At 37.5% G+C, this 25,690-nt stretch overlaps 1 protein-coding gene across 1 annotated transcript in view; it reads right to left on the bottom strand.

The window, feature by feature from the left end:
- NUBPL (NUBP iron-sulfur cluster assembly factor, mitochondrial) overlaps positions 1-25,690 on the bottom strand; it is a gene marked incomplete at its 5' end in the record, with an annotated part of 88,048 nt that overhangs the window by 16,661 nt on the left and 45,697 nt on the right. The window contains 3 exons of the mRNA XM_085301813.1: positions 2,963-3,083; positions 7,326-7,411; positions 22,187-22,280. Coding sequence (XP_085157939.1) covers positions 2,963-3,083; positions 7,326-7,411; positions 22,187-22,280 — 301 coding nt within the window. The remainder of the gene's footprint in view (positions 1-2,962; positions 3,084-7,325; positions 7,412-22,186; positions 22,281-25,690) is intronic.

The raw sequence follows: 25,690 nt of genomic DNA, 5'->3' as shown, positions 1-25,690 counted from the left end.
TGTCACAGAGAAATGTTCCAGAAGAATCAATTAGTACCCAGATTTTTTTTTCACTTCTGAAACATATTTTCTGAAATACTGTTTTTCAGCACTCAAAGTTCCCACTATTAGTTCATTGCAACACAGGTAATTAGCTGGTGAATTAACAATAACCTACTTTCTTTTAATGGAAGATGCAACCATATTCTACAGGATGGACAGATGTGGACAGAACAGACTGCATACATTTAGTTCAGTCTTGACTGACCCCAGAAGTTGCATCAGTTTAACTCATACATTATGACAACGATTATTTAACCTAAAATCAATCCCAGTATAGATTATTGAAGTTCAATATAGTCAGAAAAAGACATATTTATTAAAAAATAGCATAAAAATTGACATAACTTTGAAATAACATAGGTAGAAATAACAAAACTTTTCGGATCAAAAGCACACGGGAAAACAGATTAAAAGACAAGCAACAGCAGACAAACACTRTGGCTCCAAAGTTACTTAACTGACTCTGTGAAGAAACTCAACCACTTTGTAATCTATGACTACTACAGTCCACTTCTTTCAAATTCAATCAGCACTAGTAAGTATTTTCAGTCCTAAATGAATTTCTTTTGGCATGAAAGTCCATTCATTTATTAAAAATGATTTTTAAGTAGGTCCTTTAAAATTTTCTTAAATGTTTTCAACTTAATTTTATCTTAAAATATTAACAGAAAAATCCTAACTCCAAATTTCCCAGAAGATAGCTCTTACCATTWTTTTGTGCCAAGACTAATCTTTTTTCAAGGATGCTTTGCTAGTGAAAAGACACTTCTTCACTGTCAGCTGAATAACAGTCTCAGAAATTACAAAAAGAATAGCCCTTCTGCAAAATGGCAACCTTTCTCTTCTCTTCCTCAAACCTACAGAGATGTGCTGGCACTACAGGACCATAYTAGAACTTGTACAGGCAGCAGCGGACTACTCTGTTTCTGCTCATCTAGCTTCTGCTCATCCAGTTTCAAAAAAGGAAGATAGCAAAATAGAGGTGTTTCAGAGACAGGGAGAGAAACAATCAGCAACACTAAAAAAAAATTTCTTACAAAATTTAGCACTCTTAAGGGGGAATCCAAGCAAAAAGACAAGACAATAAAATTATGAGATAATGGACTACAGTTAGGAGGTGTAYTGGAGACTCCTACAGTCATAAACTGTCTTCCGTCATAAACAAAACTAAGGGAGGAATTCAGGAATACTACAAGTGGCAAATCGTGAGCAAATGTAGGAAGATTACGTATTTCCCTTCATATTGTTAGCCTGCAGAACCTGTCAGATGGTATCATGGAAACTAAGACCTTGTCAAGATTCATAACAGGACTAGGTGCTTAGCTGAACAAATAGAACAGCCACAGTTGTTGCAAAATGAAAGCAAAACARATTTCAAACTCTCTTTTTAAAAATATGCAATAAACTCTCAAAGCTTTCAAATACAATTCAACAGCATTAGGRTAAAACTTCCACCTAGAATAGATTAACGTATCTGTAAGCAGTAATGTTTCTCCATATGGTAGCACTGTGCAATAGTCACCCTTGGAAGTAGGCACACACTAATCTGATCAAGTACTGTAATTCTAAATTTAACCCTTCAGGCATTATTCTTAATCTTCAGGCTGTCAGAGAAAGGACAGATTACAGCAAACGTCACTCCATTTGTCCTCATACACCTCATTCCTTCGTGCTAGTCATGCAAATCTCTCAGACCGCCCCTCATTAGGCACCTTCACAGTCACTTCTGTCCTCGGAAGGAACACTGGGGAACATTCCCGGGGCCAACGGCACAGCCCATCGTTTGTGTCTGCACATCTCGCTGCAGGTTTGAGTCAACTGCYTGGGGAGGATTCGCCTCCCGCCACACAACCCAGGGCTGTAGARGCTCCCTTGGGCTCTGATCACATCTCATTATACATCCAGAAATCTAAAAGATAGCCCAGATGCCTGTCTTTAATTATGTGTTGCCTTGCTACATTAAATTTGTGTCAGACCTTGGTATTTTTATGTTGATCTTTCTAGGTGAGCTTCCTGGTTCTTTTTAATGAATTAGCTGTAGGAAATCATTGAGATAATTACAGTAACACATGGAAACACATCATTAGCACGTGCAATTATCCCATCTTCCAACTTAATTACACTGTGTTATGTTTTGTGATTTTTTTTTTTTTACTGATAGCACAAATTGAAACATGCCTTTTTAAAATAGCAAGAGATCAATGTATATTTTAGCTTATATGCATGCTACATTTTTTGAAATTGCCCATGATTAAACAAACATGAATAAATTTTCTTTTGAAACAAAATATTTTGAAAAAAATGCAATTCAGCATATTCTTTAAATCTGAACACTTAAATATAACCATTACTGTCTAGTAAGAATTAAAACTTGAGTAACTTGCATCTAATGGAAAGTAATTAAAATAATTTCCCCARAACTACTTGCTTCCACACAGTAGTTAAGATTTCTTTCTATGGGCATAAAAACAGCTCCTTTAGACAAATTACTATGTTATTTCACATACATAATTAGCCATTTCTTTTACATTAAGTAAATGAGAAAACTTCCATTGACATTAACATACACTAAGTTTTACAGGATCAAATAGAATACTTAGTTATTTGCAAATATTACTGAGAGATAAGCAATAAAATGAATTTCAGGAAATACAGTACATAGATACCAAAACAATTTGTGTCCCAGATTATTTACAGTTCACAAGATATTTAAGAAGCAATTCAAAAATCTTYATATTCAGTCCACATTCCATGAACAAGTAATGAAGTTCGACCACCTAGGTTATTAGTTCTATTATATTTCAATGCTGTCTGAATATACAGTAATTTAGGACTGTGCAGTCCCACATTTCAGCTAAAGCTTTCCTCATACATAATGTAAAATTTTTCTTCAAAAGTAAAGCCACCTCCATATCCTTACCTAAAATATCCAATCCAAGGCTTTTTGCTAGATCTCTTACACCATCAGCTCCAAAAATGTGCGTCTCATGCTTACATTTAGGGCACTGGAAAACACTCATATTTTGGATAAGTCCTAAAACCTGTTAAATTAAAAGGAAGACTATGTTCAAACCTGGGATTCAAGCAGCAGTATTCTCATTATTCATACCCGACAATGAAGGAGAGATTACAAACAACGCATCGTCAAGAACACTCATTTAAAATGAGAAGTAACAGTTTCAGACCGTCTCACTATGATGTCCAACTTTCTGAACATCACTCTTAATTTCATTATCAACTATTATTAGTCTCAGCTTCACCATCGTTTACACATCATTTCGAGTACTTCAAGCCTCAAAGGTTAATGAAGTTATCTGTAATCAAAAGTACCTCTTGCAGGGATCTAACCCTCCCTGCCTGCCCGCCCAGGGAAATGTATTTCGTCTTAGAGCTCTGAGCACTGAAAATGTTTGTGCTGTGTTTTACAGCTTTGTAGTCTGCAGTTTCAGGAATCACAAAATAAAAATCTACCAYTACAAGAAATAATACAATCAGGCATACTTTTAAGATATTTTGTAAGTTATCCTGTAGGGAAGAGTCTTCAAAAAGACCTAGACTTGTTATTCTTTCAGATGACCAGAGGGGCATTTTAAAGATCAAACAGAAACAAATACGTGAAACAAAGTGGCAAAACCCATGGGATAAAAGTCTAACATATGTGTATTAGGTGCCTTTTGTTGATGCCAGATGTTCAACATCATCCTTGCAAATTTTTTTCCTGAAAGTCTGCCGAATCAGGCACACAAATCTCTTCTYTCATGAAGCAAAATAATGCTAACATTAAAATTAATCTCATTTTATTCACTTGATAAACAGTGTTCACTGAGGCAGAGTAGAATTTCTCAAAAGTGACGGAAATAGCATGCAAATACTACAGGTTGAAAACTTGATTTACCAATCAACATATCCAAAAGGATATGCCAGTGTTCACTGCAACAATAACTACTGAATTATTTAATTACTTACATTAAGTGTCTAACTTTTAGCAACAAAAATGAAAATACAGGCCTAACTAAGAGTACAGAGGCAGCAGCACAAGCAAGTAAGAGCAAGTTATTTACAATATCCTACGAAAAGGCTTTCCATAGTAGCAAAGTTAAAAATAATCAAAAGGTGGTTATCCTTTTTTTTTTCTTTTTCCCCCTATWCCAGTGTTATGTGCTTCACACTACCTTCCAAGAAGTCTTCCTTTACTTAGAAGAAGTTCTCTGAAGGTTTACAGCAGGGCAAGGGGAGAAAATGAAGAAACTGGCACCCCAGCTTCCAYCATGAGTTACCCGCATGCATGGTGTTTCTGAGTGCTAATGTGTTACTTATGCTCAATTAACCTTCTGGTTAAGCACCAAATCATGCCAAAATCCAAACATACTGCTATTTTAGTTGAACAAGACAAACAGAGAATGAAAGCTCTCTGTCTTTACAGAAAGAGAAAATTCCCAAGAGATCCACTTAAGCCATCCRCTGCACTTGAAACAACCAACGGTGCTGAGGTCTGAATCAAATCCGACGGGAACGGGAACCATCAGGGTCGCAGTCCACAGCCGGCCGCCCACCTTCTGCACAGCTACAGGTCAGTCACTCGATATTTCAGTGCTTCAGGGAAAAGTCCGTAATAATATTTCTTTCTCCCTACCCTCTATCCTGCGACAAGCAAATTTTGGCTCTAATACGAAGGCATAATCTTGGCAGGGTACTCCAGCTGCAGCAGTAATACTAACAAGTAAATAGCCAAGTAAACAATTTTAGTACAGCTTAGAAAGAAATATACAGCTGTGTTTACATGAGCTGTTTTTTGAAACCTGTGAAAGCCACAACATACCCTTTGGACTCGAGGAAACTACCAGAAGGACTGCAGAGTTAATCCAAACTAAAACTCTTTTTTTATTTCAGCGATATGATTCATAAYGTAGACCATACCCAACTGACCTCAGTATCAATAGGTGAAAATACGTTTTTTTTTCCCTAAATATTCCAAATTACTTGTGCTTTTTGGTGTCAACTTCCCAGCACAAGCCCCTGGAATCCATGGAAATCATAGCCAGATTCACAAGTACAGAGAGAGTTTCCTTGAGTAGAAGGATATGTTGTGGCTTTCACAGGTTTCAAAAATGTACGAGTGAGAATATCAGAGTTCCTGGTGACAGAAGTCAGTACAACAYAGCAAAATCCTTCCGTACTAGGTGCAGTGCATTGCACACAGATGGCAAGTACTCTTCTTACAATGAATATGCCTTAAGATTTAAAATAAGACTTTAGCACTGCAATGTTGGTTCCAAAGCTGACTCCCACTGGCAGCTTTTCATCAACTCCTTCAGTCATTCTACTTTAATTTCAGTTCAGTAAAGGATATAAAATGTTAAAGACTGCAGCTTTATTGACACTACCTATGTCATCCGAGGGACCGGTAATTAATGACGGCCGGGGCAGGGGAAAGTGGTTTATGCATGTGTACGAGAGGGATTCCAGCTCACTAGGAGATAAGCAAGCCTACTCCAAGASCAGGAGTCAACAACCTATAGATCAACTACTTTAAAAAAGCATTTGTTAAGAATTCACTTTTCAAAGACTTCGTTTAGYCAATTATATAGCCACAACACACAATTTTAGCGCAGTCCTACAGAGTCTACCTTTCTGAGCACCCAGATGATGTAAATCATTCCCAAGTTTGAAGCTGTTCATCACAAACCATCTAATTGAACTTTCCTTAGATTCTCAGATTTAGCTTATATTTAAAAATGTAATTCAACAGCAGGAGCTGCTTTAACACCAAAATAAATGACAAATCTGTATTCATATACATACAAGGTGAGGAAAAAAAGAAAGGAGCAGCAGCACCGAAGATTTAAAAACTGATGACTGGTTCAAGTGCACTCAAATTCAGCATTTGACAAGACYGATTTGCTGTGAGCTTTCATTTGATTAAGTTAAGATCTGAAAATTCTGATGAATCAAAATACAAGATGTATGTCATATTTAAAATCTCACTTATCATTAGTCAAATTAAAAGCAGCCAAACCTACTGCAGAATGCAGGCTTTCGTGGGAAGCCATTCTCTCCAGAGCATTAAACAAAAAAGATATAAAAAGAAACCTTGATAATTTGTCATTATATTAAAAGAAAACTCACTGAAGTACTAATTTAAACACAATTTTACATAAAGGAAATAATTCTGTATGTGCTTAGTAAATCTAAACTTAAAAAGAACAATATAAAAAGATTACATATACTATACTTCTCTCATACACACACAGACACAAAATATATCTTTCCCTAGTAGCTAATGGCAGAAATGCTATTATACTCACTTTGGTGAAAACATGCTTAAATAACGGTTAACAATAATGAATTTATCAATCTATTCCCTTTTAAAGTTATTCTGTAAAATCAAGAAAAAAAAAAAGCTGTCACATCAGTGATTTTTTTTTTAATTAAGAATACAACAGTTACTAAAGAATTTTCCCTTTTTTGATAGAGCAGGAATGACCTCTACAAAGGCAATCAAGAAAACATCTTTTTTAAAGTATCAGATCAAAGTATAGTGAATGCTTTTTTCTTTACTTCGTATTTAAAACAAGAAGGCATTTCAGTTTGTATTTTCTCATCAAATACATATTTCAAATGAAAAATGAATGTCTTCATGGACACACTTTGGAGTGCAACATTTAGTTACTTGGCAACTTGTAGTAACTGTCAAGACATCAAATCAAATTAGCCATATTTTTCCCCCCAAAATCCATTTAATTATTAACCTAGTTAATATTTAAAAATTAATGTACTTTTGTTTATTATTCTTGTACTTATATCCTTTTACTTTATTCTGCAGTCTAAATCTAAAATGTTAATTCCAACAGTTCAATGAAAAATTGATACAAATATCAATAAAAAGCTTTCAGAATATTAACATACACAAAATATGAAGACAAAGATGTCACCTTGCTTAATATTTCCTCCCAGTCCATGTGCATATTGTGGATATATGGCTATTTCTAAACTTTGTGTTTCTCAAACAAAAAAAGATACCAAACAAGCCGCAATTCTAATTAAAAAAATGAATCGATACAGACAGCCTTCTACCCGGCCTGACAGCCACCAACCCTTTTGAAGGGCAAAATGACAATTAGGTAAGTGCATACCTCCCTAAAAACTTACATATCATGCTTGAAACACACCAGTATCATACATATATGATTTGTCCACATTTCAAGAAATTTCGAGAAAAATTATACGTTTTTCACATTTTGGAAGAATTCATTTTTTTAATATATTTATATATAAAGACTTACAGGTACATGGACTTTTCTAAACATTTCAGCTCCTTTGCGGGCATCYAATAAAGCAATGTCTTGTGGAGTAGAGATGATCACAGCCCCTGGGAAAAGAAAACACAAAATATCATTAAAATYAATATTGTGAATTATACCACTAAACATTTGGGCTATTTGGAACATGCTACTTCATGTTACTATGAAAACAAAGTCGTAAGTTTATTCATTTTTTTTTATTTCCTTCAAATAAGGAAAGAATACGGTGCTAGTTTTTGATTATGCAACGACTAGACTGAGACATGATGTGGACAGATAGAAGTATTTTTTAGATTATTTTCATCCCATATTTTTCTACGAAGAAATCATTTATATTTTTTATCTAGATGATACAACTGAAATAGCTGCCATATAGCTATCACTACAAGATAACATGGTCCACATACCCTTAGATTTCAGTGAGAATCTCTACACAGTAGCTGTTGCAGGTCATAATTACATTTAAGATATTTTGATCTAACAGTAAGTATTGCCCTAAAAACAAGCGGCAGCAATCTGCAAACTGCTGCTTTGTGAATCTGCTACGATTTCTGATCATTGACAGGCACAACCCTTAAACAGGCACACCAGACACATCAGTGAGTCCGACGGGGTTTGTAGGAATTAAACTACAAAACATGAGACCGACTCAGGCTAACTCACACTAAGTTCGAAAAAAGCATGGTGTAACACATGGCTCAGGCATGGCTCCAAGCCACCCGGTAACTATTTCTCCCTAGAGATCCCTATAGATCTATGTCAGCAATGAGAATTGAAATAACTTTCTAAGACCACAGGTTACTATGTTATATTACTCCYTGATTAACACAGTCTGCAAAACCAGTACGGACCATCCTCGTCAAGGGGAGATACGGGTAGATCTTCAGGGACAGGCAATGTCGCTGGCATGGGGCAGAGTACTGGGAGCACTGGACTCCTCAGAGCACTCCCAGCTCTGACACACGGACGGGAAGCGCCTGCCCCACGCGGAGCCCCGCGCAGTCAGCGTGCCGGCTGCCGGCATCTCCTCCCCGCGAGAGCCAGCCGCTTCCAAACGCGGCCTGCCAGCACATCTGAATGTTTTCAACCAGTATTCTTAACCTCTAGTCTGCGAAAGAAAAATACAATCTGGCACCTCACTCCTGAAAAGCTGCCAGTTTCTGCCTTATGTAATATTAGATACGAGTCCAAAAATTGAACAGCATATGCAATTTATTAAACAAATGTAATTTCCCCATTGTTCTCTAAAACACTAGGACCCCAATAATTTGCTATTTTTCCCCAGTCAACCTGCTTCCAACAACATAGCAAAGCATAACATGGAATCATTTCAGCTCCATCCAAGTCACCTTAGTTGCTTTAACTTCGTTAAAGTGTAGAGTTACATTTTAGAGGTGACATTAAAGCGTAGGCTTGATTCCACAAAATGGATGCACCCTATCCTAAAGCACAGTCAGCAAAGAAGTAATTTAGGCTCAAGGTCTTCTGAGTTTTCTGTGTATTCTAAAAAGGTCTTTTAATACTTAGCAGAAATACTCATTATTGCTTCCCTTTCAAATGAAAATGGAAATCTAGYGCAAATGTCTTATGACTATACGCTCATGTCAGCTGTTTCTCCTAACAGACCTCTTTTTTCTTCCTTTTACATTCTGCTCCCTAAGATACTGGCTCAGTCAGCATCCCCTGGATCTTCACACAGAAGGAACCACCAACATGCAATCACCAACACTTCATTCAACATTTTCTGATCCATTATCAATGTTTTTATGAGTCTAATAATCAGCATGGAATGAAGGACAGAGGCTATGCCCGACAGAAACACTCCCTTTTAGCACAGTTTATCTGAAAGATATTTTCAGCTAACAACTTCTTTTGCTGAASAACCTCACCCAAAGGGAAAAAGCTAGAAATGTGAGAAGATCCAGTGGCACCTTGCCAGAGTACAGGTGAGCATGGTAGCCCTAAGGGATGAGCTGCTGCAGCAACACTGGCTCCCTGCATGAAAAGCTCTGGCTTCTGAAACACATACGTTACTGCTAAGCCGGGGGTCAATTTGCGCGGCTTTTTTCACCAAATGAAAGCCAACRTGCTCAAGAAGCTGCTGATGAGAGTGTAACAGATGTCTCTCTCCTATGTTCCTTTTCACTCTGACCCAGATTACTGCTGAAACCAAAGCAGTTATTTTCCTCTAGCAAAAAAATTAACTTTTTTGCTSCTGCTCCCTTCTGGGAATACAGGATCTGAAATCTTCCCCTTCCGTTGGGACTCTTACTGAGGACAGCGCACCTCAAAGAGCAGGCAGCCAAGACGCGCTCCCTCCGATAACCGCGCAGGCACTCGTAATAGCCATAGCACAAAAATCTCAGTGCCTTAAAGGAGGTGAGAGGGCGAGAGTATTCAGACTAATGCTGTCACTCCCGCGCCTGATACTTGCATAATCAGTTTAGACAAGGCYATTTAAAATTATTGTAATTTCATTAGGATTTGTCCTCTGGTTCTAAATCGGTTCCCTGAGGCTCAAACTAGTTAATAGTATCTTCACAAGGTGCTTCACTTCTAATTAGCATGGAAGATACAGGACATCTCCTAATCTAAATTTCTTGAAGTAAGACGTAAATTAAAGGTAGTCCCAAGCAAATACTACTCATCAATTGTAACCAAAATAAATTTTTTACAGTAAGTTATGGATTTCATTTATTTTTTTTTTAATTAGAAGAAAATCTGACTCAGTTATGAGTATGCTAATTTGGGAAAGAAATGTAGACACTTCAGGTCCTCCACATGTTCTACTTTAGATTCTGTTCATACATATTTTATATAAGATTCAAATGTTAATAGAAGCTATAAACATAAGTCCAAAAAATATGTATTGCTGATGGCTACCAGATATTTACTGACTTGCAGAATTTTATGAGTCTTTTGAACAATTTAATTTTTACTTGTTTGGTCAGTGATTATTTCTTCACAGCCAGCTAAACTGAGGCACAAAAACACAGGAATAAAAGGGACCTCAAATGTCAATGGCTCCAGCCCCCTCGCAATATAGATACTCACATCCATCGAAAACTTGTCCAAAACTCATAAAGCTTTGTAATAAGCTCTGTAATCCCGTATTACTTTTACTGGAGAAAGGATCCAGAATCTTCCAATTCTCTACTGGTCAGAAATCTGTTTTTTATTTCCAGACTGAAGTTACTCACAGRCAGTTTATACTGAGTTACGTCAACRCATCTTTAAGGTTAAGTACGTCTGTCTTTGGTGCAACCGCTAGCCCTGCAAACCCAACCCGATGTTCAAGAATCCAAAACGTTAGTAGCACTATTTCCTCCATTAGGAACAGAATATGGTAAATGAGGCTTTACGTAGAGCTCCACTCCCCTGAACAAGTTTGCATATGTTTAATTTGGAATGTGAGTCAAATGATGAACAAGAATTAACATAGCCATATTTTCTTCGCTATCTTGTTTCTACATAGGAATCTTGTTTAATAGGAATATGGAACAATAAAGAGTCAATAAAGTAATGAAACATGACTAAATTCATGCACACAGTGGCACTCTTAAAGCAGTAGTATGCTATGTGTACACAAGCTGCTTTCTGAGTGAGGCAAACTGAGGTCAACAAATTGAACAAAAAAGTTGCTGAAAACAACACTATCGCATCGCCCACTGAAATATACTGCATACTCTACGTTTGCAGTTGTGTGCAGAAATTCTGTGCCTTAAGCATACTAAGAATACCTAAGTTAAGTGTACTTGATTTTAACTGACATATTTACTTGTTCATGCCTTTCATCCATTTTAGTAACTTCACTGTATTTCAATTGCCAAAAGCTTGATGCAGTTGCATTAATAAAAACTACGCAAATCRTATTTTAAAACTTAGCATGCAGAAAGCAAAGAGGCAGAATTACCTGTAGCCTATAGCTCGGACGTTTGCCTTTCTTTTTAACCCCAGCTACTTAATCCCTAGTAAAAGAAAGCCTGCCTATGCAGCACATTGGTACTGAATAGCATTTAGAAAGTGAGGAGCACTGAAAGATCCTTCAATTTCTGTGTATGGAAAATACCACCTATATTCACTGCATCATTAAGGCTTGTATTAGAGGTTCTATGTTACAAGACTTAGGTACACAGGACTGTATCTAAGGCTTGGGGAGATTCTACCCTAAGYCAATCACTGAGATGTTCTTTCTAGCCAGGAGAGAAAAACAACATCCTTCTAAAAAGCAGCTGCTAAACTAAGTTTTGAAGTCCATCTGAAGATGTAAATAATTTAAAATAGCCTATTTCCCTCCAGTTGACAAAGGTAGACTTCACAACCAGACTACATGTGCACCTCATTGAGGCGGATGATTAACACCTCCATCCGCATACAAGCGGGAGCGTATACCTTATGTCACCCTGATTCTTGCTAAGGAACGCCACCCAGGAAACCTGTGGAGTTCAAAGTAACTGACCAGAAGGACTTATAAATAGTTTTGGAAGATGAAGACACAGAAAGAGATACAGCATTTCTCTAACTCCATCTGCTGATAGACAGGTACTGACCGTCCTTGGAAGGAACCACGTTCAGAACTCAACGTAGCAGCAGATGGCCTGATCTGACCACACCACTTGCACACTTCTGGGTTTTGCTACCTTTTCCACTGCATCAATTTCAACCTTCCAGGCAGGCTTTCAAGTTATAAACAGAATCAGTGAATCTGAATTATTATCTACCACGGATCTCTTCAGAGTGCCTTTTGCCTTCAGGTAAGCTTCTTCTTATTTTGTAGGTAAAATATGCTTGCAATTTCATAATTTACAGTTGAAGAGGCAGAATACAGTCTTGCAAGAACAAAAGACTTTTGTCTTTGCTAGAACTTCAGCTGATGGGCTGATGGGCTAACAAAAAAAGTTGTCCATCTCCTTGGACAAGGCTTTTCTGTGTGACATCTCATTACATCAAATAACTTCTAAAAATCATTAGTATGTCTTTCTCTTCAGGGAYCCAGGCTTCAGACTCTCAATATAGATCTGAACTGTCCTGAAGGATGGATTTTGGCTGTGTCACATCTCCAAGCTGCTTGCTACCTCCTTCTTGGAGGAGTCTTTGAACAACTGCTGTGACAGCATATGTTTCCAAAACAGTCAAACACATCCTCTTGTGCCCACAAACTAGTGGATAACTAGAGCTTAAGGCACTGCCACCCTGCCCACACAAAAAGACGACATAAAGCTTAGAGCAATCCTCTTCCCAGCTTATTGACAGGAGGAACTGTATCAGAGAGACTGGGAAGCACAGGAATCTCACAAGCTGGATCCGCTCTTGTTGTCCTGAGGTTAAACTGCCCTTGTTAATTAATTAGTAAGAATTATAACTTCCATTTTGCAATAGGTCACATGCAGAAAGCTGTGGAAACAATTCTCACTGTTAAACTGCTTGGTTTTGGCCCTGGCAAACTGAGCACACAGGTCACACTAGTGCAAAATATGATGTAATCCTTAAGTATAGTAGGGTATTAGGCCACTGAAAACTTCATTATAACAGCTGTGCACAAGCATTATTTAACATCAAGCATAGGCATAAGAAGTTACTCCCTCATAGACRCTCTCCCGCTTTCTGCTTCTCTTTAGCTCTCTCGATTAGCATTTTTCTGCCCTACTCCACTCCACCTCCCGCTTTCAAGGCCACTTGCCAATCATGTGCAGATTATAATAAGCATTTGACTAGACAAGATCAAAGTCAAAATATTCTCTCTTGACAAGTGAATATGATTAAAAAAATCATATGACTTCTGAGAGGTCCCAACACAAAGGGAAGAACTGTAGGGAAAGAGTTATTTCTATTCCATAAAAAAGAAAATATAAACTATTTCAATCACTTCCAAAAATGACTGATTTTTCTTCTTTGGGGGGAGAGAAGAGGGAACACTGTGAGAGACAGTTTTGATCATTTATTTTGTCAGAAGAAATAGCCAGAGGAAAGCATGCAGTATCACTGTTCATATGGATTTCCCACATTTTTTGTAATTGCCAGCTGAACAGGATGCTCATTTATTTCTTCCTATTCAAAGTAATTGGTCTAAAGCAACAACTGCAGGTGATATAGTACTTAACATATACTTAAGCCTCTGTTACCAAAGCTCAGAGTTTTCAAAGCCTGAATACTACACAGCTGCTTCTCCAATACCTAGGTACTATTTCTCAGGACTGATTAAATTTAAACAGCCCTCACTGAACACACTATCACTTCAGTTTGAACAGAAAATGTATGTTAAATCAATCTACACAAGCCTGGTGCCTTGGCCATTTAAATATATATTGAAAAAGTTTGAGGCATTAATGTGTAAATTCATACTGTATTTTGGTCTTTAGATTGAATTTACAGTGTCTACTGGGGACAGAAGCTTCACAGTAACTTACTAAGAGTGTCCAGAACTGAGATAACCCTACTAATAATTTGCATTTGTCAACTGCTATTTTTCTGACAATAGGCAGAAAATAATTTAGCATACAGATTATAGTTGAATACAAAGATCAATTTTATAATCCTCCCTGGTGTGCATCATTTTTTTTGTTTTTTTTCAGTCTATTCTAAACCTATGAGCCTTTTCTTTCTTGTAGTTATTTTAAAAAGTAAGTATTAAAATACAGCATGAAAGAAAAGTTAAGTCTACGTGGTTTTCTAAAAAAGGTTAAAAAAATCTGATATTAAAAATATTTGCATTCAAAAATAGATCAAGCAAAACAAAAAAACCCTTATGACTTCTGTAAAACTTCTTTAAAAATTTACTAAAGAAACTAAAGATGCTACCTCCACGAGAGAGGGAGGGAGAGAGAGGGAACAAACAAACAGAACTGGAGAAAAAACACTCTTTTTATTATTAAACTAAAGGAAGGAAAAACCAGGTGTGTTACAACTGTGATTTACATCAAAGAAAGATACATCCAATTTGGAGCAAACAGACATAAAGAGCAACGACAGAATACAGATACACTTGTAATCCTTTAACCTTATGCTACATACAACTTGCTCTGCTGCACTGGTTTTTTGATCATTTCTCTTCAGAAAAGACAAGAGAACAGTGCTGTATCTTTTCAACCTGCGTATCTATTTCAGTTGGTTTAAAAAGACACCTTTATCTCACGAATCACAATTCTTCCTCACACTAACTCCTGCCTATTTTTTAAAAAACTTCAACATTTTATTTTTAAAAATCTGGTTTGAAATTCTTTTTTTTTTCCATTTTTTAATGCTTATTTCAGATCAGACAGACAGTCCGCTCATTAACTGCGGCTTCCTGTTCTCGTACCTCATCGCGTTGATGCAAGATCAGCTTCTGCTTTCTTAAGTCTCACACACTTCAGACTACTCGCTCCATAAAGCTGTGTACAAGGCTACACCTCCGGTCCGTGCAATACTGACAGGAGCACGAGTTTGGCTCATCAGTTTGCTCTAACATTTAGTAAAATGTTTTCAGAAGTTGAAGTCAAGTTTCTTCAGCTCAGTGGCATCCCTCTATTACTTCCTTTTCAGTGAACATATTTGAACAGAAAAAAAAATATTTCTAAGACTTTTAAAGCTTAATCAGTAAAGACAGGATATGTTTTGTTTTTATTTCATCTATCTATCAATACACTGCCATTAGAAAAATTATTAATTACAATTTTTGAACATTCRTATCTGAATTAACAAAAACCTTTGGTAAATATTCCAGCCCTATCTGCAAAAGGCATTCAGGAGATAAGTAGGTACTGCATTTTGGTGGAAGTATGGAATCATTAGGTGAAACAACATGAATTATAAAATATGGCAGTAAAAACATGGTAAAAATGATGCACCATGTTGACTTCAAACCTAAAAGGCAACATAAGTCATTCCCTGTATGACTTTTAATCATTTTTTGGCTTTTATGAAACTTAGAAAAAACTATAAATTAGCATTCACACTGCTTTCACTTTGCTTACTTCGACCACCTTTTCTAATTCTTTTTAACAGCCGTTTAAATGCAGAGGTAATTATATGTTTTGAGTGAAAAAAAACAAAAATATATTAATTACAAAACATGAGAAAATTAAGAACACTGAAATAAAACACAGAACCTTTTACCTTTAGGTACTTTGCATAAACACAGCTCAGTCCAAAGCTCACAACCGTATGCTTAAAAGGTTGTTGGGTGAGATGTGAAATTACTTGGCTGCCTCAATCCAATTCCCATTGGGCAGGTGTGTTTTTCTCATGGTTTCCACCACCATGGCACCTTGATGTCCATAGAAAAGAGTGATACGACAAAGTTTAGCAAACARAAATTCCRGTTTTAACCTGGAGTAAKTTCCGTCACTTAAGACGGAGTGTCRGTCTCTGGGGCTCTCAAGCTGTCACGCTTCACTAACACAAAATTCACTTTAACATTAATACAGAGAGTGTGAGAGGCAATCTAATATAGTTAACAACCAACCTCCCCAATTCAGATTTACTAACAGGCCCTGGGACTTCCTTTCTAAGGGCACGTGCTTTCTGCCATCCATGAMGCCTTCAGACTCCAAGGCTAGGATAACCTTTCTAAAGCGAGGGAATGATAAATTCTCTCCTATTTTTTTATTACGGAGGCTAATCTCCCATCTCATATAGTATTTATTTGGTTGGTTTAAGGCTCCTATATGTGCATATATATGTATTATTTGTATATACACACATTTGTATACAAACACACAAAACTTTAGTTTTCCCAATTTACAATACAAAGGGAATCACGAGCCTCAGTTTTCATAATGCTGTTAGTTTACACAAAACTGACTGGTATCAGACATAGTATCATCTGAAATCCCAAAAGTTTTACACTGTAAAAGCTAGAAATGTATATGGAAACTTTAACTTTTCCTGAACATGTATGTTCAGGACATAATACAGAATCCACTTCTGGACATCTCAGATGCAAAACGGGAAACAGAAGGACAAAACAGAAGTAAAGAAGTAAAACTAAAGAGAAAGTAAGGAACAGCAGACAATAAATGAAGTATACAAGACTGACCCTGGATTTCTATTTGGAAAGTAGACTGGTCATGGAAGATAGAAACTGTAGTGGAACAGAAAAATGGAACAGAATTTTCAAACTATCATTATCATTTCACATCTGCCAGTTTGCTGAGGAAAGAATACCAACACGAGAGAAGTTACAGATGATTAAAGAATCATGTAAAGACGCATCTCCTTGTAAGCGGAGTCAAAATAACAGAACAAAACAAAACAGTTTCCTTTCTTATCTCAAAGAAAAAAAAAGAAACTACCCAAAACTGTCACTCCAAACAATATTGTATAAGGAATACTCTCTTTAATGAAAACAAGAATTGTAAGAAATGTTTTGTTGTTTCACTTTTGTCCACTGGGTATTGCTTTAATCTCTTTTTGACTCAATAAATTACAGTATTTATCATGCAAGATAAAAAAAATATTCTAAAATTAAAAACCAATACCCCTTTACCTCTCCTATCAATCCCTCTCCTATTCCTTCTCCTATTCCCAAATGCTGCAATGGTATAGTTTCTCATTCAATAGCTAAGCACCCTAGAAATAAAACACTTTTTCCAGTGCTCTTTCTCATGCTCACAGAACAATGTAAATGACTGGCAAAGATATTAATGCAGATTCTGTAAATTTATTTAGAGACAAAGTAAGTTTTCTACACTGTCTATTCCTAAGAGGCCACTAATGAAATATGAAGAAAATGCAGTTCAAATACTGTATCTCATATATGCACGCATGCAAATCAACATAAACATCACGCAAACTAGACAGTGCACTTCTAAATATACTTAACACAGATATATATACTGTCTCTGAGAAAAAATTAAAAACCAGAAATTATGCCGCTAGTACCATGACTGCCCAAGGCATTCACAAAGGAAATACAAATAACAAGAAAACTGGAGAAAAATCTGAGAATGGCACATCACCAAATACTTTCTGCTAGAAAAAATAACACAGACAAAACTCAACTTCAAAATATGAATTGCAAAGGAAGATGGAACCCACAAAACCCAGCAGAATTCTGTAGAGGGCTCCAAAGACATCATCATCTAGATATGCAAAGCTGTTTTCCATAGCCTTGAAAGCAACAAGCTCAAAGAAAACAAAGGCATATTAAAAAGGCTGTGGTCTGTCAGACAGAAAACAAAGAAACAAAGTAAAATAAGAAAGCAAAATCAAAGTCATAATACACAAAAACAAGCTCTTCCAATGAGAATGAGAAATATCTACAATTCACAACACAAGAAATTCTCTATAAATCACTAAAATTCATTGGGCCARTAAGTACGAAGGGAGTTACAAATCTTATCACTCGCTGTCTGCTGTGCTCATTTTCACAAAAGCATGAAAAACTTTTTTACACTGCAAGAATCAACCTAACAAGCTGTACATAATGAATGAGTGGGCAAGACAAATGTAAACTGATGTTATCATTCCAAATTTTATGAAATTAAGATTGGTGAACTAACAAGCTGCACTGAGCAACTGTGTTAACAATATGAAGCCATTTCAGGATTAGMATTAAAATGCTTTCCTCAGCTCAGTTCAGCAGTCATAAAAGCCCACATTATAAAAATAGGATGCCAGAAAGTAGTAGTTAAGAGTTTAGAGAGAGACATGGAAAGGAAATTTATCTCCTTTCATGGCATATGAAKATCTGCATTGATTGTTGTTTTTACCTGTTTTCCTTTTCTTTTTCTAAATCAACATCTTGTCTACTTTGATTTCCTTCAAAACCTGATTTAACTTATGTGAGAACTACAGGTCTATCACATATCTCAGCATCTATGCTATGGAAAATTGATAAATTATTGGGGAAAAAAAAAGATTTACCCTCTGTTCTTCACTTTGTTAATCTTACGTTAGAATAAAGGCATTGCTATCTTTAGGGGAAAAAAAAATCCAGCTTTTTAATTTTTTTTTTTGCTTTAGTTAACACCTATTACATTCTTAGAAGTTAGAAAAAACCTTTCCAAATTAAGGATTTTACTTACTGATGTAGCAATTCAGCTACAAGTTATCTTGTAACAAAAAGACCTCAGCAAAATTCTGAATACAGAATTAAAGTACAGAACTAAAGTACTTTCCAACACCCCCCCCCCAAGAGATGATAATGCACCAACAAAACAGGCTCTCACACTCACAAAGACAGTGCAGACTCCTCGAGAAATGGGCACACAACCTCCAAAAGGTAAGAATTTGTGACATTTTCTTTGTTCAATTAGGATATTTAGGTGCACTGTACTGAATACCAATTATTAATACCTGCCATACATTAGAAAAACCCATAACCCATAAAGTCATATTTCTTGAATTTCACAATCTTACTGCCTTTATGTAAAATAATAATAATAATAATAATGTGACAAGCAAATTTACCAGAAATTCCCATATCACACTCATACCTTACCTTATTGCTTAAAAACCTGGGAACAGAAGGCCCTCCAGCTTTGCTACCCATATATGCTACACATTTAGTGTTGTAATGAAGAAAACAGGTATGAATCAGGTTCTCTCTTCATCATATATTCCTGGACACAGATGAGCTAAAGCACTAGAAACATCCTCTTCTATTTCTTATGGGAAAAATTCCTTAAATCCTTCATCACACCACCCTCCACCACTCAATACAATCAAAGATAGTAGATCAAACACATCTGGAATGAATACAGCTAACCCCAGTGGCTACTGACAACTTCAGGGCACAAGTTTTACAGCTGAGTTAACAGAGTAGTGTCCCAACCCTTGAGTTTTTTGTGTGTCAAAGAATTAATTTTTCAAAATCCGACATCATRGAAGATTATGAGACACCACCACAAAGCCCGAACCCTGAATTAAAGTATATTTCAGAAAATTTTGTTACATAGCTATACGGATATCTGTGGTTTTCATGCAAGTTTAAAACTATGATGTGACTCTGGTTAGCTAAGCATACAAGATGCTGCCTGTCTTCCTTCCTGTAGACGTCATGAGGCTGAAACAACAGTGATGACTTTGCTGTGAAACTAGGGCATATATTTCAAAATCTGTTACCTCTAGCACCTCCATGTGTGCGCATCTCTAGAATGGCCACCTATCTTTCTACATACACTTGTAGCTAAATTTTGTACTAACCTATGAACTTTTAGAGATACTTGTTAAACAAGTCAGGCAACTTCGTAAGAGCCCATCATACAAGTGAAACAGTTCATATATATTTATATATATAAACTTAATACTTATAAATATATATAATAAATTTAATATATATAGACACTTATTTATTGATATTTATTATTTCATATTTAATGTCTTCAGTGCATTATTGTCATCAAAAACATGCACACAGAAAGGAACAGCAAAGAAAAACAGGGGCTGCCTGCRCACATCGGCCACTCTGAACTCTAGAATCCAAGACAGTAAAAGATACTACCTTTTTTTAAATCAATTTATTTATGCAGTATCATCAAAAAGTGGAGCAAACAGTCCCATTGATTATTTAAGATCACAGTATCACACAGAATCATAGAATGACTGAGGTTGGAAAGGACCTCTGGAGATCATCTAGTYCAACCCGCCTRCTCAAGTAGGGTCACTGAGAGCACGTCAGACAGGATCATGTCCAGGAGGGTTTTGAGTATTTCCAGAGAATTAAACTCTGTGATCTCTYGGGGCAACCAGGGTTCTGTCACTCTCACAGTAAAGAAGTTTTTCCTCATATTCAGKTGGAACTTTCTGTGGTTCWGTCTGCACCTGCTGCCTCTTGTCCTGTYACTGGGCCCCATTGAAAAGAGCCCAGCCTCACCCCCCTGACACYCTCCCTTCAGATATTTCCATACACTGGTAAGATCCCCTCTCAGTCTTCTTCAGACTCAACAGGAGCAGCACTCTCAGCCTTTCCTCATAGGGCAGGTGCTCCAGTCTCTCCGATAGCTTAGTAACCCTTACACTGAACTCTCCAGTAGCTCCATGTCTCTCTTGTGTTGGGAAGCCCAGAACTGGATGCAGTACTCCAGATGAGGCCTCACCAGGGCTGAGSAGAGGGGCAGGATCACCTCCCTTGTCCTCCTGTAAACACTCTTCCTAAGGCTCCCCAGGAGACCATTGGCCTTCTTGGCCACAAGAGCATATTGCTGGCTCATAGTCAACTTGTCATCCACTAGGAACCCCTTCTTCTCTGATGAGCTGTTTTCCAGAAGGTCAGCCCCCAGCTTGTACTGGTGCCTAGGGTTATTCCTCCCTAGGTGCAGGACTCTGCACATACCTTTGTTGAACTTCATGAGGCTTCTCTYTGCCCAGCTCTCCAGCCTGTCCAGRTCYCTCTGAATGGCAGCACAGCCCTCAGGTGTGTCAGCCACTCCTCCCAGCTTGGGATCATCAGCAAACTTGCTGAGGAGGAACTCTGTCCCTTCGTCCAGATCACTGATGAAGAAGCTGAACAAGACTGGACCCCATACTGACTCCTGGGGGACACTGCTAGCTACAGGCCTCCAACTAGACTCCATGCCACTGATGACAACCCTCACACCTGCCTTTCAGCCACTTTTCAATCCACCTCACTGTCTGCTCATCTAACCCGCACTTGCTGAGCTTGCCTATGAGGATATTATGGGAGACAGTGTCAAAAGCCTTGTTGAAGTCAAGGTAGACAATATCCACTGCTCTCCCCTCATCTACTCAGACAGTCATTCCAYCATAGAAAACTATCAGACTGGTTAAGCAGGATTTCCCTTTGGTGAATCCATGTTGACTACTCCACATACTTAGAGATTACAGCCAGGATGTGCTGTTCCATCACCTTTCTAGGGATGGAGGTAAGGCTGACTGGCCTGTAGTTTCCTGGRTCCTCCTTCCGGCCATTTTTGAAGACAGAAGTGACAACRGCTTTCTTCCTGTCCTCAGGCACCTCTCCTGTTCTCCACGACCTTTCRAGGATAATGGAGAGTGGCCTAGCAATAGTATCATAGAATTACTGGTTAGGAAAGGCCTTTGGAGGTCACCTATTGGCAACACTAGGCCAGCTATGGCTTTGTCTAGTAGAACCTGGTAACCTCCAAGGATGGAGGTTCTACAAACCTCCGAATCTCTGGATAACGTGATCCAGCGCTGCACTACTCTCCTGGTGAGGACCTGCAGCAATTCTTCGATTATGCATGGCATCACTAAGGATTGCTTTGTCTTTTTTACCACTGAACTCAGAACATTCATTATGTCTCCTACTGAAAACTTTTTCTCTTGAAGTGTGTCAGATAGGTAAAACCGTTTTAATTCATTAGAAATTCAGTCTTGTGAGATGCTGAGCATTCTTTCAGAAGCAGTATTTTTTAACTACTGTTGGAATCAATGGGACTAGATGGCAACCTACACATCTCAAGACTAATTTCTCAAAGTTTAAATCTCCTGTAAGTTAAATTCCTAATGTCAGAGAAAAAAGAATGTTTTAGTGTATTACTGCACTACCCAGTTCATCTGATTAAGTATTAACAGTATTGCCAGCTTTTAATTTAAAAGCAATTATGAAGACAAACTATTTTATTGTATTAGTATTACAAGGTACAGACAGAGAAAACATTTTTTAATATTCACCCTATCAGGTTTTGACACAACTGTCTTTTCTTCCAGAATACTAATTTACTGGACTTTTCAATCTTTCTGAGGACTTAGCTTAAAAGAAAATACAATTGTAATGCTGATATGTTAAGAAATAGTATTTTCCATCACATCGCTACAGACAGAATAATTGTTGCTTTAAACACTAGAAGATTTTTTGACTTACATTTTTAAAAATATTTTTCTAAAGCTAGAAAACTTAATCTAATTAAATCTCTGAAACAGTCAAACAGCACATGTACCTGCAATAGGAATATTCTGAGAGACTGACAGCTGTACATCTCCTGTTCCGGGTGGCATATCAATTACTAAATAGTCCAGTTGACCCCAGTCAACCTAGAAGACAATAACAAATATGTATGTTGGAGGTCTGTGTAGTATTTTTTTTAAGGCATTTCTTAGAGAACAACGACTGGAATAAAGCAGACTATACAGAATATACAACACATACAAATGAAATACAGCAGAACATACAGAATATACCACGTGTGAGCCAAGGGCTTTCTGAAAAGTCATGCCTTTAGTAAGGGATCAAGACATTATTTTACTAAATGACATGCAATCTTTGCTGACCACTCAAAATTAGGAGCATAACTTTATTATTAATATTATGAGTATAATCTTTATAGAACCTCTCCCCACTGAAAAAGTAACAACAATTTAAGTAATTTTAGACTTTTATGYCACAGTTGCCAAATTGGAGGTAAGAAGCAAGTATTATGTAAAATTCAAGTTAAATAATGCTCGCTGTGTAACAAATACTGCTAGGAACTGTTTCCATTTATTTTAAATCAGTTTTATCACTGCTTTGAAACTTGAAACTGTACATAAAACTCTAGCAATTTTTCTGGTTTGTTACTGCAGTTATTCAAGCACAGAGAACTATTAGTACTGTCTTTTTTTTTTTTTAAGGAAAAATTGCTGTTGCAAAACAGAAAGATCTGTTAAATAAAATCACCATCTATATAATCAAATAGACTTAAARTGTATATAAGATATCATATGATAAAACAAGTTTACTGGTTGCTATACTGCATCCAGTTCTGGGCTCCCCAGGACAAGAGAGACATGGAGCTACTGGAGAGAGTCCAGTGCAGGGCTACAAAGATGATCAGAGGGCTGGAGCACCTGCCCTGTGAGGAATGGCTGCGAGAGCTGGGCCTCTTCAGCCTGGGGAAGAGAAGACTGAGGGGGGATCTGATCAATGTGTACAATTACCTGAAGGGAGGGTGTCAGGGGGATGGGGACAAACACTTTTCGGGTGTCCCGTGTGACAGGACAAGAGGCAATGGGCAGAAATTGAAGCACAGGAAGTTCCGCCTGAACGTCAGGGGGAATTTCTTCACTGTGAGAGTGATGGAGCCCTGGACCAGGTTGCCCAGAGAAGTTGTGGAGTCTCCTTCTCTGGAGATCTTCAAGGCCCGCGTGGATGCAACCCTGTCTACCATGCTCTAGGTGACCCTGTTGAGCAGGGAGGTTGGACTAGATGATCTCCAGAGGTCCCTTCCAACCTTACTGATTCTATGAAATGAGAGCGACCAATTAAAGCTACTGGGCTCAAAYGTGAGTATGCTGTGATTATTCATATTCTTTACCAGGCATGAACTTCCAGGAGAGCTAAAGGAAGTCTCTGTCGACTTTGCACTGTAATGCGTATTCTCTTGATCAGCTTATGGTGTGGAGGCTGTCTAGTAGTGCAACCCGTCCAACTATACAGAGAGGAACTGGTTCTAGGTCTTCCCCACACAACATAAAGCTCAGCTACTTGGCCTAAACATTCCCAAGAGTTTAACCAAGCCTCAGGAGATTCTTGATTCAGTGCTGACACGGTGCAGGTTAATACCAGTATATTCTTACTAGCAAGCAATATTGCTATCAGCTCTTTTGTTTCTCCCGGATAAAAGCTTKAGAATCACAGCCGCATTAAAAACACACAAAAGACTCCTCTCGCTTCTCTGTCCACACAGGCATAATGTGATTATATGGTATATTTCTAACTTGTGCAGCAGACATGAGAAACAACCGCCTCTGAGCTGCTCYAATACAGGAGCATGCCAAACAAGGAGGGGATTTTACCTTCTCTTTTATTTCACACCTTCCATCAGTGTCATCTTAGCAGCACAAACAGTTGATGTTTTTACCCATCTCCCACTTGTTCTAGAGCGTGAGACTTTGTCAGGGAAGAGCCATTTGTTTTCATTCTGCTCTTGTATGGATAATCACCTTCTGGGGAAGCACAAGTGATTTTAAATCCAGACCACTAACACAATGTATTACTCCAGCAAGAAATAGAATTTTTCAAGGTTGACTGCTGAAGATGGAAGATTTCAGAGCACTTGTGGGAAAAGGGAAGGTGGGGGAAGTTAGTTGCAAATTCTAACTTTAGATGTCTAAATTGGGGACTCTGGATTGCTCTCAGACATGTCTCACTTCCCTCATTTCCTATACAAAGGCAACAGGAGCTGTTAACAGCACCACAGTTACAYGACTAACATAGCCCATCTAAACAGAAAACACGATTTATATTAACCACAGCAAATCTAGCACTTGACTTTAGGTTTTCATATTTAATATTGATCTATATGACAAAAAAGTGACAATATGCCTTGCAGGTTTCTTAACCAACTAGCACTTACAAGCATGACAAGAAAATACAGCCCCAGGGAAAAAAAAGATCATTTATGTGTAAAAATTAATCGTTATAAAGGTGACAAATTGAAAGGTAAAAGAATACAGATATYAAAGAACAACAGTACTTGACAATGGGAGTAAAGTCAAGTTCTTTATAAAGACTCCACAACAGAACACACACATCTTCCACAAGTAGTTAAATGCACAGTATCTAAATATGCAAGATGCAAATCTTTCATAATAACCACAACCAGGTTAAGGTATAGGACAGGTGGCATTTTGAAAAGCTTTGACTCAAAGGGCCTTCCCCACCTCAACTGTGCCTTTTTTGAAGTACAGTCCTGACACTTTTTGTTAAGTCCAAATTTATATATCCAGTATCATATTCCTTCAAAATCCTCATAGTGAAACTACAAGTAAAGTAGTTGCTTTCTGTCTTGCAGCAATATGCAGTCCTGACATAAAAGAACGCTCAGGCACTACTAYCAAACTGACTGTTTCCAGTTACTTTGTCTGCCAAAACGTTAATTGTTGAAGAAATACAGATATTTAGTAGTTTTCAGCCTTTCAGGTAGAGTACTGCCTTAAAAAGTAATACAAGACAATCCAAAACCCACYGTTAGCAGGGGTGACTGGAATCATAAATACACAGACTATTTTTATAGTAGCTAAAAGCTGCCTAGTTTCTCATACACTTGCTAACCCTCATCTTAAGCCAATTTTTTTGATAAAACAGCCGGCATTATGGGACCTGGCCTGTAGCTTTTCTTTTCATTCTATCAGATGTCAGGTTCTACTCTTCCAACCTCCTCAGGCACCAGAATCACCTTCACCAAGCTCCATGCAATCCTTCTGCCAGGTGAGCATCACAGTTCCCTAAATAAAATTTCTAGATCCATTCTCCCACTATGTGCAATCTTAACAGAAGATATAAATGCTACTGCTCAAATTGTTTCCTAGACATTTAGTTCTATATGGAAGCACCAAGTGATTGCTTTCTAAGCAGAGCTGGTTGCCTTGGCAAAAATGCCTCCACTTGGACCTTTTAAAGTAAAAGAAAACCTTTATAAATAGCTTACTACCTCATAAATATCTGTAACAATTGTGACTCGAGA

This window comes from Rhea americana, unplaced genomic scaffold (genome assembly GCF_003343005.1).
Source record: "Rhea americana isolate MKP2758 unplaced genomic scaffold, rheAme1 scaffold_18, whole genome shotgun sequence".
In the NCBI taxonomy this organism is placed as follows: domain Eukaryota; kingdom Metazoa; phylum Chordata; class Aves; order Rheiformes; family Rheidae; genus Rhea; species Rhea americana.
The sequence above is the reverse complement of the archived record's forward strand: the minus strand, read 5'-3'. Positions and strand labels throughout refer to the sequence as shown.